We start from the raw sequence: 16,238 nt of genomic DNA, 5'->3' as shown, positions 1-16,238 counted from the left end.
ATGTGATTCCCTGAAATGCTTTGGTATTTTCCTCCAAATTATCTCATTAATTTCAGACAGCCAACTTGGTGATTTTTTCAAATGCCTGCTACAGCATTTGTTATACTGAATTTTAATTTTCTGTTTCCTTGTCTCTAACCCTCTACAAACTGTCAGCCCTGCAGGGCTTGATACAGGGTCTCTCCTGTTCACCAGAACATCCCTATCAGACAGTAGCACAGTGCCTAGCATATGGGAGGCACTCAATAAATATGTTAAGTGAAAAAAGATATAATTTGACCTAAGTATATCTAATTTAGAATCTGTTTCTTGTTTATTAAGATATTGCTTGAATATGAGATAAATTAGTATTTCATACATATGGGAGGAAAGTAAATAGAAAAGTACCTTTCAATGAGTGTCCCATTTTGAATCATCCAAACATCACAATATGTTCGAGACACCAGCATAACAGCAATAAGTATCAAGTAACCTGTCTAAAATAAAACAAGTATAGTAAATTAAATAAATGCATTTTAGAAAGTTAAAAGAAACATTACCTTGCTAAAGATTTTTGGTTTCTAAATTCAAAGCTTTATTCTAGCTTTAATGCAGCTGGTTGACATTTTACCTATAAGCAATTTTAAAATATAATTTTTAAAGAATTTAAAAATATAAATGGAAAAGACCTTATAGATCATTTAATATAACTTTAAATGTGAATCCCAGACAGGTCAAATGGCTTGCCTTCATACAATTAGTCAATGATAAACACTAGCAGTATAACTTAGATTACCTGAATGGACATATATTGTGATTGTCTTATATTTTTAATATGTGATTCTAATAAAGAAAAATGACAAAAACTGTCAATTAAACAACAAATATCGAAGTCTAAAATTGTGCCTAAGTAGAATAAATTTGGTTTAGTGCGTTAGAAAATCTCTAACACTGCTCCTGCCCTCACAGGGCTTTCACTTTAGTTATTAAGGCAAGATTTACACATAAAACATAAGAAAACGGGCCAATGTAGGTAAGTATATTTGCATCACTTTATGAGCTAAGTAGCAGGATGGGAAGGTCTAGGGTAGCAAAAGAGGGTTAAAACGTTAGAAATATATTAACTAGACCAAGTAAAACAAAGGAGAGAATGAGGATTATGAGTAAAAAAAAAAAAAAGACAATGAAAAATAAGAAATACATTAAAACCATATGAATTATGATACAGCATATCTGACAAGGTTTAGACAATATAAAACTATTGCAAGCTTCTAGGTAGAACAAAATGTTCAAAAGTGTTGTTTAGAAAACACTACTTAAGTAATGTGGAAAAACTGAGGGGCTGAGTGAGTGGCTAGGAAGCAACTATCTCTCTGTGTGAGATGAGAATCTACCTTCCAACCTCCAATACACACATTCAAAGCTGACCTTAAACTTTCTAAATTGTTACAATATGACTGTAACACAGAAGCTAAAGCCAAAGAAGAGGTTGTGTGGCAGGGAGGACATTTGTTGAATAACGTGCTTAATTTCAAAGTTATAGAACTGGGGAGCAATTCCATCTAACACTTGTATAATTTTTGCAAAACAAATATTGTTTTTTAAAAAGGTGAAGGTACTGAAAATATACTTCTTTATAAATGAAAGAAAAGGCAGGGAGTCATAAACATAGAAGTAATAAATGAAGCCATAAGAAAGAAGAATGTCAAAGAAAGTCTGTGTAACGGAGCTGTGACAGCTGCTACCCCAATGTTTGCAGCACCATCTCAAAGTCAGGTATTTAACTAACAACAGATGAGCCTACTGATTTTAATAAATGCTAACTATAGATGTCACTTTAACTGTAGTGCTGACTTTTAATTCAGACCTTAAATATAGTTTCAATCCGAAATTAATCATTTGAAGTATAAAGGTAACATTAGACAAAGATAACTTATTTTTTCCTTCATCTTATGTTATTGGCCTAATTTTTCCTTAAAATAAGTATCAAGTTTACTTGTCTCGCTTTAGAAAAATCTGGCAAACTTTAATTACTGACAGTCCTGAAAAATGCCTTTATACAAAGGATGTCCTTAGAATCACCACTGCTCCCATTATTAATGGGTTTGTAGACTATAACAAAAGCTAAAGATCTGCACTGATTTAGGCATACCCCCACCAATGATATGTATGAATTTCCATGTATTCATATGCAGTATTCTCATTTCTGTATTTTATAAATCAGTTAATCTATCTCTACCTCCAATCTTCTGTGATTTCCACAGGAGTTTATTTCACTGTCTTGAACCAGGGTTAAAGTATTTCTGTATCCCTCAAAGATGGTTCATAAAATGATTCTGTGGCATGGCTACACCTAGACAAAACTGGGAGGTTTGCCAAGTTAGGTCCTTCTACCTCTTTACTAACTCCCAGAGATCTAGTTAATGTCTCACATTCATTTTACAATCAGCAAACCCCTGGTAAACACTTAAATGAGCATTATGCTGTTAAGTGATAAGGCAAGGAATATACGAATCTTCCTAGAGAAGCCTCTATCTTAAATAAGTATCTCAAAAGTTAGGTACGCTGTAGAATGAAAGAACAATTAATTATGGCTGAACAGTCATGGGAAACATTCACAAAAAAACATAATGAACATTAAGCTATTTTAAACATATTTGTTTTTGTTGTGGGGTGTGGGTTGTCACAAACATATGAGCGCATGAGAGGACACACCTGACAGCAAAGAATGTTCCAAGAAAATGATATTGATAGGAAGGGCAAAGTAAGGTTGTGATTTACCTTATAAGAAAAAAGAAGCCAAATGTTATTAGAATTTAAAAAAGAAGATTAGTTAGAAAAGGAAGAGAAAAAGATGAATTAAAAGATTATAATAATCCAGGGTAGGTATAGTAAGAATAGTAGAAATGGAAAGGGAGAGACTAATTTAATTTAAGGATAACTCAAGAAACTCAAGGATAATTGGGAAAAAAAAAAAAAAACATTTAAAACCTAAGGGAAGGAACAGGTTTAAAAAGTTGCAATGTGATCTCATTTTTATTAAAATCTGTGCTCACACACAGAAGACTAAACACCAAAATAATGACAAATGTTCTCTGAGTGAGAGGCTAATAGAAAACAAGAAGAAAAAGATATCTGCATTTTCCGATTTTTACAGGACAAATATTATCTCTAATTAAGAATAAACAAATGTTACTAAATTATTTTTTAGAGTTTCTTAAGGGTGGAATCACCACCACGTGATGCTGACATAAGGGGGAAGGAGAGTAAGTCCAGTGTAGTGGAGGAATGTTCATTCTCCTTGGGAATCACAGTGCTTTAAAAACATCTTATCCTTTTCTTGCTATTAAAATATTATATAGGTAATGCTTTTAAAATTTGAACAAGGGAAACATTATGCTTTAAGAACATAAATCTGGAAAGGATTAAAAAGGGGAGATTCTTTGAAGTGAGACTAAAGAACACAATAATATCCAGATAAGTATATTTAGAAGGTAAAATTGTCAGATTCCAGTGACCGAAAGGATGAGGTATGGGGAGAAGAGTCAAAGGTTATATTTTCAGTTGTATTAAAGGAGAATGCTGACAATGATTAAAGATAGAAAACACAGCATTATTTTATTTTATTAGTAAAAATACTTATCAAATAGATAATATTGATAAAAGGGCAAAGGAAGGGATAATAAAATTTTATTCCTACAACGAGCTCACTTCCTGAAAATACTTGAAGAATTTAGATATCATTTTGGTACCTTAAAAACATATTTAGTCAAATATGATGAAGCAACCCTCAAGCCTATTCCATATTAATGTGACTTGTTAATGTCTTAATAAAATTTGTCTTTCTAAATTTAATCTTGCCTTCATTATACTATAATAAAGCTATACCACTTAGGGTAGCTGCGCTTAAGTACTCTAACATATTCCATAAAATATAATAAAATTTCATAAACAAAAGAAAACTATGTAAAAACTGGCACTGAACAGCAAGAGTATTTGCATAATAAGCAATGATTTAAAGATAAAAATTTAGTAGTCTTCATTACCTATATAGAAAACATTTGACCTGTAGTATAACAAAAGCTTTATAATTTTATTGTTCTGATTTCATGTAACCTTTAAAGTTGAACACTTAACATAATTTCATAAGACTTACCTCTTTACAAAATGTTCTAGGGACCATAATTTTCAGAATCCGTGTGAGCCTTGAAAAAAACACCTTGTCCACCATAGCTCGCTCCTTTTTTCCCTCTTTCTACATTAAAAAAAAAAAAAAAGCTTTTAATATAGCCATAACAAATCTACATTAAAGAACCATGTATCATCTAAGTCAACAGAAACAATTATCAAGATGATAACACATTTAGCAGAACACAGACTTGTACTGCTCTTCATATTCAAACATGCTTTCAAAAAAATAAGATACCACCAAAAACAGAGTAAGCTGTTTTTACTGGTTGGTTTTTTTTTGTAATCTTGAACACAAATTTCCCTGAATCAATTATAGGAAACTTCTGAGTTCCTAAATTTATCTTTTAGTATTTCCAATATGCAATCTGCCAAATCACTCTCTCTTCCTTATAAATTCAAAGACAGATAAGGTTTCTTCACTCACAGCTCATCTTCTAGCAGGGGAAACACAGATAAAAATAAACTAATAAATTGTTACAGTAGATTAGGCAAAGTCATGAAAAAAAGAAGAATGATTCAGATAGAATAATAAGAAAGGTCTTTTTGGTAGGTGACATTTAAGCTGAGGCATAAAGTAAAGCTATGTGATAATCTTGAAAGGATGAAGATAGTGACGCACAGAGAACACCAACCAGAAAAACCAGTGGCAGGAATAAAACTGGAGCAAGATGACAGTGCTGCTAATGCAAAGAGAGCAAAAGTGAGAGAGGCTGAAGAGGTAAGCAAGGGCCTATAGAGGACAGAGCCTTAAAGCCATAGTAAGGATGTAGAGTTTATTGTCAGTGTAGAGAGACACCACTGAAGATATTTAAGAGTAGTAATTAACTTTATCACCCTCAGACATTTCTTCATTTTGACTGGTTTGCAAGGATAAGAAAAAAGTGATATAAATTGGGTAGAGTGGAGGCTATTTACTTTATTACCCTTGGACTATCTGAAAGAATAGGCAGGAGGAACTTCTTGGAATAAGCAAGACACTCCAGAAGGAACCCATCCCCTACCTAAACCCTTCTCCCAACTCCCATAATCACAGCTCTATTATTTGTTAACTATTATGCTCTTGATAAACAAATACCCACGGTATAGTAAATTCTATTAGTTAGACAAACTTTAGTATAAATATGCCTTAATTAAATTAGTATCTAACTTGATGCCCTAAAGGAAATAGTTCTTGTACTGAATTAGACTAATAATAAGCTATATGTCAGACACTGAACTAAGTGCTTTATAGACACCACTGAAGATATTTAAGAGTAGTAATTAACTTTATCACCCTCAGACATTTCTTCATTTTGACTGGTTTGCAAGGATAAGAAATGGTGTTTCTTATAATCCTAACAGGCACATAGTACAGAATATAATCCTAACAGGCACATAGCACAGAATTATAGACCAAGAAGGGAAGTCTTAAGTCTGTAGAGTTAGATCAGGAAGATAGAATAGGATTAAGAATCAGCCTACTCTGTAATGATAAAGAGTTTAGATCTTTCAAATCTTATGAAGACTGTACACCTCAACCTACTGAGTTACAGGCCCCATCTACTTCATTTACACATAAATGCACTTACTCTCACTTAATAGTAACTTGGTCCAAGCACTGTTGTAAATGATGGGGACACACTAGTAAACAAAAAAGACAAAAAGCCCTACTCACAGTCTATTGACTTAGCAAGCCTATCCTCAAGCCAAACCTTAAACTTCAACCTAAATCTCCCATTTTACTTCCCCAAACCAAGAAAATATATTAAGAAAAGAATAAAGAGAAGGTAATATACACCAACTACTTTTAACAAAAAAATTAAACTTTTTTCCTCCTGTCACTGCACCCCTTCTTCACCTCATCCTACCTGTAGTCAATACCGAGTTTTCTATTCCTAGTTTGAACCTTAGATACAATAATTCCAAGGTGAATTATGACTTAAAAAGAGGACTACCTATTTCTACCTGGGCTCCAGAAATGATCTAGGCTACCAATGAAAAAGTTAAAAAAAAAAGTTATAAAATAGTAACATTAAAGCATTTTAAAATATTAGCAGATACCTGGTATATAATTACTTTTTTTTTTCTGCTCATGTTGTCACTGCTCCTATTTTTTAAGCTATCTGAAAGACTTGATTTTCCTTGCATTTCCTTGCATTCCTTTCCTGTCTGAAAGACTTGATTTTCCTTGCATTTCAATCCAGGGAACTATATATATTTCCTAAAGTCATTAGAAGGCTTCTGCAAAGAAATAAATACTACCAGCTTCACTTAAGAACTTATTTTAAATTCACAACTGACTTTCCCTGATTTTTTCAGTAATTTTCTAAAAATAGAGAAAACACTTTCATGATATAAATTTAACATGTAAATTATAGAAAAAGCAAACAAACCATTAAAGACCATTTAAGAAGTTAAAGTAATAACAAAACAAGAAAAAAAATGTACCTAATATTCAGGAGGCAACAAAGTCAAAGGGCATTGAGAAGTTCCTACTGATGTGTCAATCACTTAGGTGAGATGAACTAGAATTGACTGAAAAAAATGTTTAAAATAGCAAATAAAATAAAAGACCATATGGTGCTGACAAGAATGTAAGCATTCCTGTATATTGCTGAAGAAAACTGTAAACTGGTACAACTATTATATAGTATCTATCAAAATGTAAAATGTATACTGACTATAAAATGTAAAATAGCCCACCAAACTTACTTTTAAGAACTTACTCTCTCGGTATTTCTGCACATGTGCTTAAACACATAAATTAAAAAAAAACTTGCACACTGTTTTTTGTTGTTGTTGTTGTTGTTTATATATCTACAGCACCTTTAATTCCTAGGTGGTCTCCCATCCAAGTACTAATCAGGCCCGACCCTACTTAGCTTCCAAGATCAGACGGGATCGGGGACATTCAGGGTGGCATGGCCATAGCACACTGTTTATAAAACCATAAAATTAAAAACCTATATGTACATCAATAGTATTATATAAATTATGGTAAATTTATGCAATAAAAATTCTACACAATTGTAAAAAAGGAAGCAGCTCACATTCATACAACAGAATACTATATAGTTAAATTAATGATCTACAGTTACCAACATAGATCTATAAAACATGCTGAAAAAAAGTAGAATAATACACACAATGATTCAATTTATAAAAATTGTCAATATGTAAAATAATTCCTGCTACATTGTTTATGGAGATATATATACATACACCTCAAAAGTATAAAAATATGTATGGAATGCTAAATATCAAACCCAACACAGTGTTCACCTTTATGTATTTTGAATTTTATATTATGTATTTACATCAAAAATTAAATGAATATTTTAAAATCAAGTAGTCTCTTTATACTATTTACTAATTCTATTATATCTTTTTCTCCTTAAATCTCATGTCTTATGAAAACTGTCTCATCCCATCCCAACCTACCAAAGATTATAAAAAATTTCAATGAAAAAAATTTCCTTTTTAATTGCTTTCTCTCCTAAGTAATATAGTCAATGAAAAAATTAGAAAATTCTGATTAGCAAAAATAAGAAGCCTATATCTACCAGTTAGAGATATCAATTGTTAACATTTGGCACATATAGTACCAGATTTCATTTTAGCATATACGTATATGTGTACATTCCAATAAATTTTACAAATGTGGTATCAGTGTGAATACTGTCTTATATCTTTTTTTGCCAACCATTTTAATTAACCTAAATTTATCTTGCTCATACTATACAACCAGAAAATAAGTATTTGCTAAAAAAAATTTGTAAAAAAAAATAGTTTAAAAAATGAGTGAATGAATTTAGCTGTACTAACTAGTTTCAATGATGTACTAGAACTTGTAGATAACAATATGCAGACAATAGATATAAATAAGATAACCAAAGTTTGATTGCTCAGATCTCATTTAGAGATGAAATATTGTGAAGATGGAGATATGCCAACTATAGAAAAACACATCTTGTCCCATTCTTCAAAGGCTGGAAAAAAGATTATGGAAACTAAAGAAAAGCAATTTTGATGTCAATCTCCAGGAGAGTTAGAGAATAGACATTAATATGGAGGATTGGGGAATACTTAAGAGACTCTAATTACTAAAAACCAGCATGAGCGATCTAAGAATAAGTCATGTCAAATTCTAATTTTCTTCTTTGTTAAGGAGATTATACTATTATATTAGCTGACATGTACAATGTAAGCTCCACAAGAGTAGGGACTTATTTTTATAACTGCTATGTACCCAGACCTAAGAACCATATATGAAAGGCTCAATTAACATTTGTTGAAAGAATGACTAATAAGTGAATTTAAAAATTAATCAAGAAATTTGATGTTTCTTACAAAATTATTGTGGCCTTAATAGAGAAATAAAGACCAGGTTTTGCTACAGTTGAAGAATACAGACATACTATAGAACATACTAATAGTATAGACCCAATTAAGCTAACATTCACAGGGAGATGTTAATGTTTATTTAAAATCGACTGAGTTACCATATGACCCAGCAATTCTCTCCTAGGTATATATCTGAGAGAAATAAAAACCTATGGCCACACAAAAACTTACACATGAAATGTTTATAGTAGCATTATTCATAATAGCCAAAAAATGAAAATAACCTAAATTTCCCTCAACTGATGAATGAATAAAATGTGGTGTATCTATAAAATGGAATACTATCTGGCAATAAAAAAGAATGAAATACTGATACATGCAACAACACAATGAACCTTAAAAACATCAGGCTAAGTCACAAAATGCCACATATTACATGATTCCATTTACATGAAACGTCCAAAACAAGTCAATCAGTAGAAACAGTAGGTTAGTGGTTGCCAGGACACAGGAGGAGAGGATAATGAGGAGTGACTCCTAATGAGTACAGGATTTCTTTGGCAGGGAGAAGAAAATTTTCTAAAAATAGAAGGTGGTGATGGCCGCACGCTCTCTAAATATACTAAAATTACTGAATTGTACATTTGAATGGGTGGATTTTATGGTATATAAATAGTGTCTCAATAAAGCTGTTATTTAAAAAAATAGAAAAATCAATGATGATACAGATGTAGAGAATCTGTCAACTGACTAGTTCATCAGAAAGATACCTAAACGTTATAATTTACCTTGAACTCTCCTTAAAGTATATAGCAGTTATGGTTAAATAAGTAAAAGCAATTTGAGGCTGAATTTTAGCAATAATGCTGACATATTCCATGCTAGTCAGACCACTTTTGGACAACTACATTCTATTCTAAGCACAATATGTAGAGAAACTAATGAGTAGGATAAGTCCAGAGGAATTTATAAAGAATTGAAAAGGGATCAGAAACCATGCCACATGAGAAACACTTGGGAAAAAATGAGGGTTGCTTAGCATGGGAAAAAAGACTCAGAAGATATAACTATTTTCTTGTTTTAGTAGTATTGCTACAAAAGACAAAACAGAATAAATCACTAAGTAGCTAAAGGGGGGAATTAATCTCATCATGGACTAGAACTGATACAGTTACAGCTACCTGGTAGGTAGTATCTCCATCAAATGAACAGAGATTCAAGTAAATCCTAAAAGACACCTATCAAGGATTCCTACTTCAGGAAGAATTCCTATAATATGTAGTGGACTGGAGATGAAATTTCAGTTCCCTTCTGATTCAAAAATTCTATTTTATCCCAATTCAAAATTACATAATGAAATAAATTAAATAAATGCATGAAATCCCAGAGTAGATGATTTAAAATTTTACCTCATTGTTCTGTAATGGTGGTTTTCCACTTTTCTTACTGCAGGAAAAAGACAAAAAAGAAAAAGCTTTATTTGCAAATTGTTCCGAACATAAAAATTGTTTTGAGATATCAAAATAGAACAAATTCTCCAAACATTTCTTCTTTTACAGATCATAGAGACACCATAGTCCAGCTGCCTCTTACTAAATACAATTTACAGAAAGTGCTAGATAAATGTTAACTATTACTATCATGCATCAGGCCTTATGTTGGTCATTTTTACACACACACATACATACACACTTATTTTGCAAATTCTCCCATGGAGAGGTAGAGTCTTTTTCTCCATCCTTGAATCAAGGATTGGCCACATGACACAGACACGGGCTTGAAAACGTCTGTGCATTGGATCCTCTCTCCTGATGCTGGGAATCTTTTCCTAGCCATGTGAGCAATCCCAGGTTAGTTGCCTAATGGTTGAGAGACATTGTGTCATTCTTGTGTTACAAATGAAAAAACTAACTTGGAAAAGAGGAAGTAGCATACTCAAGTTTCATGCCACTCCAAGAAGTTAATCTAGCACTTGAACCCAGGTTTGATTATTGATCCAGGCTATCACCCTAAACAGTGTAATGACCAAGCTTAGGTTCTTTTTATAACACTACATAGCACCCTATGTTATGATCACATTTTAAATCTCTTGTTTAACATATATTTCCTCCCAAAAAATTAGTTCCATGAGATCAGAAGCTATTGCAGGCAGCTCCTCCAAAGTACAGGTGAAGTGCTGTTTGGGATACAATATGTTTATTACGGATCAACACCTGAGAAAAGAAGGTGACAAAAGCAAGTTTGGGTAGAACTTAAACTGTATTACAGGCCCAAAATTTCAGCCAATTAGGTGGGACGCTATGAAGCAAGTATTGTCCATCAGAATGCTCTGTGATGGGCTGAAATGATCAATTCTTTATATATCTTCCTTGCGCAGTCTACAAATGCCTGCTGTTCCAAGGAAGTCAGGGAGGTGGCTCTGCAGATAAGGCAGATCCGGAAGTGTGGGCAGAATGTGTTACCAGATGTGTACTCCTCAGGGTCAAACTAACTCTTCTTTTGAGGGGAATCTGGGTAGCATATCTCCATCTCTACTATAGGGGTAATATAATATTCAACTTTTTATGTTCAACACTTAATTTAGCTCCACAATCTGTAAAATGAACATTTCAGTAATAAAATACTAGGTCGCTAAATAAGGCTGGAAAGCCAAACTTAACTACAGTTCAGTAAGAGTTGATGCTTATTTTAAAAGTGCTTAGGTTTATTATTGTTTCTAATCTCAATTGCATTACAGAATTGTTTATCTGTTTTTAAATTTTTATGAGATTGCAAAACTGTTTCAGAAAATGCCTTTTATATATGTTCATGCACACTGAGTTAATTATGAACCCCCTTTTAAAAGGCTTTCTAAAGTTCTCTTTTTAAAGAATTTTTTAAATGTTTTCCACAGACGTTCTCAATTTTGAAGATATTAGCTATATAAACATATAGAGCTTGCTTAGGATAAAATAGAGCAGTATACTAGAATTCCATTTAATGGATCATATATATTTTTTCACTTGAAATGTCATGCTAAAGACTGGAGAGAAGTTAATATCAGAAACATGATCTACTAGTAGGCAGACTCAAGTCTAACAAAAACTCAGTATTTTCCTTTTCTTGATTTTTATGCTATGAAAGTGAAAAGGTTCCACGACAAAGATATGTCTTCTACTTTTGCGTACTCCTTTTGATTACCAAAAAGATCAATTTAATTACATTAAAATAAAGGTATTCACATGTTCAAAATATATTACTGACATATACACTAATGGCAAGGTATCTGTTACAGTCACTAATTATCAGTTGTGTTGTGACATATACACTAATGGCAAGGTATCTACAACAGTCACTAATTATCAGTTGTGTTGTTACATTTCAGGGTATAACCAATTGAAACTATTTTTAAATCTAATTTTGTGACTATGTAAATCATGGCCACTTATATAACCAGTCTATATAAATAGCAATGTCATGCTCTGTCAGGAGCTGCTCATCTATTTTTTTCTTGCTCAATAAATCACCAAACTTTCCAAAAGATGACAGCAGTCCCCGCATCGATCCTTTTTACTGTCTGCCCAATAGCACTACCTGAGTAGATGCAAGGAAGAGAATCACAGTACCAGGACAAGATTAGAAGAACAACTTCATTGCTAGAGTATGAAAGAAAGGTACAAAGAAAAGATATACATCAATACATGCATTACTAAAGAAATAGATAAATTATAAAATTGACAGGGTCAAGAATCATTCAAACGTTTACTAATAGCTAACTAAATACTAGGCACTATTCTACATCAGTATTTTTCAAACCTTGTGGTCTCAGGATCCCAAAAACCTTTTATTTATTGTATTATATCTATGGATATTTAATATCATGTGAAAATTCAACCTCGGAAACTTTTTAAAATATTTATTCATTTAAAGACAATTAAACACATTACCCATTAAATAAAATGTTATAAAAATAGCGATATTTTCCAAACAAAACAATTTAGTAAGAAAAGTAGCATTGTTTTCATATTTTGGCAAAGCTCATTAATGTCTGGCTTAATGGAAGACAACTGGATTCTCAAATGATTCTGCTGCATTCTATCGGTTGCAATATAGATAAGTAGTTGTAAAACAAGTGTATTTTAGTAATCGTGGATATTTTTCTGTGATACTAAACTGTTGCAATGCAGTCTGAAACCATATCAATGAACTTTTGTACTCTTATATAATTAAATCCATTGGTCCATATTACATTTTCAATTGATCTTTTACCCATGCAAAATTTTCTAACATCGTTCATTAGTCATTTGAAAAATACTGGTTTAGAGTTATGTAGTAGACCTTCCAAATGTAATACATTTTATTATACAATATTTTATAAAATTACATTGGTTAATATTGCCACCAATCTCATCAAAAAAGTCTTAAGCACTGGGAACTATCAGGCTCATAGTGGCAGAGACAAGTTTTCCAAATTTTAATTCACTTGAAAGTTTAAATTGTAACATTAGCAACAAACATCGCCAGCTGCTTTTCTTTGAAGGCATTACAAAAAAATGCCTGCAATATTCAAGGCTGAATAACCACAGTTATTCAGTCATTCTTTCAAGTAAAAATGACATTCCACAAAAAAAAAAAAGTGGTGAGTTCAGTTCACAACTCAAACAATGACACAAGTGTTTTCCTTCAAGACAATCTTTGCACTCTGGTAGGCTGCACTTTGGTATACTGCAAGAAGTGCTTTGTGCAAACTTATTTTTCTTTGGCAAAGACATTACAAAAAAAGAAAGACAAGACCAATAACCAACAATTTATAAAATTTATAGGAGAGTTTTACCCAAGAAATGGAAGGTCAAGTTAACATTTGAAAAATCAACCAAATGTAATTTATCATATTAACAGTTCTTTTAAAAAAGAAAACCCGTATGATCATATCAATAGATACAGAAAAGGCCTTTGACAAAATCCAACATTTATTCACCATAAAAACTCTCATCAAATTAGGAATAAAAAGGAAGGTCCTCAATCTGATAAAGGACATCAACAAAAACCTATAACTACCATCATACTTATTAATGAAAGACTGAGACTCTAAGATCTAGAACACGGCAAAGATGCCAACTCTTACCACTTCTATTCAATATTGTTACTGGAGGATATATACAGTGCAATAAGATAAGAAAAAGAAATAAAAGGCACATAGAATGGCAAGAAAGAAGTAAAACTATCTTTATTGTATACTCTATAAACATCTACATACAAAATCCTAAGGAATCTATAAAAAGCTAAGTAGTTCAACCAGGTTCCAGGATACAACATCTATATATAAATATCAACTGTATTTCTATATAAGAGCAAAGAACAATTGGAAATTGAAATTTTAAACATACCTTTTACAAAAGTATCAAAATATTAAATATTTAAGGATAAACTTGGGGGTGGGGGGAGATGTGCAAGACTTGCAGGCTGAAAACTATAACATATTGCAGAGAAATCAAAGACTAGACAGAGATATATCATGCTCATGGATTAGAAGACTCAGTATCATTAGGACATCAATTATCCCCAAGCTGATTTAGAAATTCAACGCAATCCCAATCAAAATCCTATCGGGCTTTGTTTGTTGAGAGTGACATGCAGATTCTAAAATCCATATGTGAATGCAAAGGAACTACAATAATCAATAAATTTTGAAAATTTTATTAAATTAAACTGAATTTATTAATTAAATTGAAAAAGAAGAACAAAGTTGGAGGAATTGTACTTGATTTCAAAGTTTATCATAAAGCTATAGTAATGAAGAGTTTGATATTGAAGTACAAATATAGATTAAAAAAAGAAAGAAAGAAAAAAAGTCCAAAAGCAGACCCACATATATAAAGCCATAGATTTACAACAAAGATGTTAATGTAATTCAATGCGGAAAGGATATTCTTTCAACAAATTGTGCTGGATTAAATGGATAGCCATAAGCAAAAAAATGAACCTCAACCCTTATTACACAAAATTAATTAGAAGTGGAACATACGCCTAAATGAAAGAGCTAAAACTTTGAAATTTCTAGAAGAAAACAGGAGAAAATCTTAGTAATCCTGAGTTAAAGATTTATAAAATAGGACAAACTAGGGGGAAAAAAATCAATAAACTGAACTTCATCAAAACTTAAAATGTCTGCTTCTGAAAAGATACAATTAAGAAAATTAAAAGATAAGCCACCAACTAGGAGAAAAATTATCTGCAAAATACATATCCAAGAAAAAACTTTTATTCAGAATAAATAAAAAACTCTTACAACTGAATAAGACAATTCATTTTAAACACTTTGCCAAGTGTTTAAGAAATTGCTAAAGATTAAAATACAGACATTTTTAGAGCTTTCAGACTAAGTAAAAAAAGAACACAATTCTGAAAACTTTAATCAGAATTTAGTTAACAAGAACAGTAATTTTGACCCTAAAGTTTTTCTGACTTGGTTCATTTTTCTAGGCCAGTATTTCCTAGATTCGGTATGAACCTATTCTGAAGGGGGAGAAAAAAAATTCTTACAGACTCCACTGTTGCCTTAAATTAAACTGGTACTTCCTTAAATATGTATAACATAATATTAAGTATACATTATTTTTGTTTATAGCTCTTATACACTGCAAAATAAAATTTATCACTTAAAAACAAGTGAAAATTTTAAAGTCAATAAAATCAGAATCTTCATTTAAAGTGATAGGCAAGAAAACACTGCTACAACTAATCGCCAGTGCTGGGGTAAGAGGCGAAAGAATTATTTATGTGTTATATGTTCCAGTTGATGTCCAAGAATTTTTTATAATCTTCATTATTTTCTTTTGTAAACAATGAACTGGTTTTAAATCACTGCTTTATTAATGTTGATGGGCTAATTTGTTAGTACATCTCAAAACAAAATTCTAAAAATTAAAATATTCTATGAAAATGCATAGCACTTACTACTAATAAATGTTACAAGTTGATATTTATAGAGACAAATGGGGATCCACATACTGCAACTGGTCATGAAAATAAGTATTTTGTTTGCTACATATATACACTGCAAAGATAAACACATACACAGCTCACCCCCTCCACACACACACACACATACACACTGAGCCACATGATCAGTCAGCTCTTCCATCAATTTTCTCTCTTTAAGTTTCCAAGAAATACCCTGTTCAGAGTGTACCATGACATCTTATAAGGCCTTCATTTGGCCTGAACTCATAATCTACATGTAAGCTCTATATTCTTTTCCCAGTCTGTGACAATTAAAGTGGTATATTTCTGTAGCTCTGTCATTTTCATGATTTCAAACCAAAGCTTCTTTATTTCAGTTTCTTAGAAATGCTATAAAAACACCTTTCACCTGTAATTATCACTACAAAAAAAATTAATGGCAAAATAATTCAGTATGAGTACTAAAGTTAAAATTGCTAGAAAATGACAGGGCGAGAAAACATATAAGAGTTGGAACTAACTGAATATGGAAATGAAAGAAGAGGAGCAAAAACTTAAAGAACTATGTAAAGATAGAGGAGGTATTAGAAACATTCATAGTTTTAGGTTACTACACTTAAACCTCACGTAGGTTCTTAAAGCAGCAGACTAGTTTTCCATACACGTGGCTCTTTAGATGATCACTTAACAACAATCCGAACACAAATATAGGCACAAAAATCGTCAATAATATGGTAGTCATTCAGATGACCTAGACTGTGCTTATACTAACTTATTTATAATTTATCACCAAAATGAAAACA

At 31.8% G+C, this 16,238-nt stretch overlaps 1 protein-coding gene and 1 pseudogene across 1 annotated transcript in view; both read right to left on the bottom strand.

The window, feature by feature from the left end:
* Positions 1-16,238, bottom strand: part of ABCD3 (ATP binding cassette subfamily D member 3) — a 64,330-nt gene that overhangs the window by 33,581 nt on the left and 14,511 nt on the right. The window contains exons 2-4 of the mRNA XM_039874806.1: positions 9,903-9,939; positions 4,136-4,234; positions 388-476 (exon numbers count right to left, since the gene is read on the bottom strand). Of these exons, the coding sequence (XP_039730740.1) occupies positions 388-476; positions 4,136-4,234; positions 9,903-9,939 (225 nt within the window). The remainder of the gene's footprint in view (positions 1-387; positions 477-4,135; positions 4,235-9,902; positions 9,940-16,238) is intronic.
* On the bottom strand, positions 6,964-7,082 carry LOC120612383 (uncharacterized; annotated as a pseudogene).

The sequence above is a fragment of the Pteropus medius genome, unplaced genomic scaffold, assembly GCF_902729225.1.
Source record: "Pteropus medius unplaced genomic scaffold, Ma_sr-lr_union100, whole genome shotgun sequence".
Lineage (NCBI taxonomy): Eukaryota > Metazoa > Chordata > Mammalia > Chiroptera > Pteropodidae > Pteropus > Pteropus medius.
The sequence above is the reverse complement of the archived record's forward strand: the minus strand, read 5'-3'. Positions and strand labels throughout refer to the sequence as shown.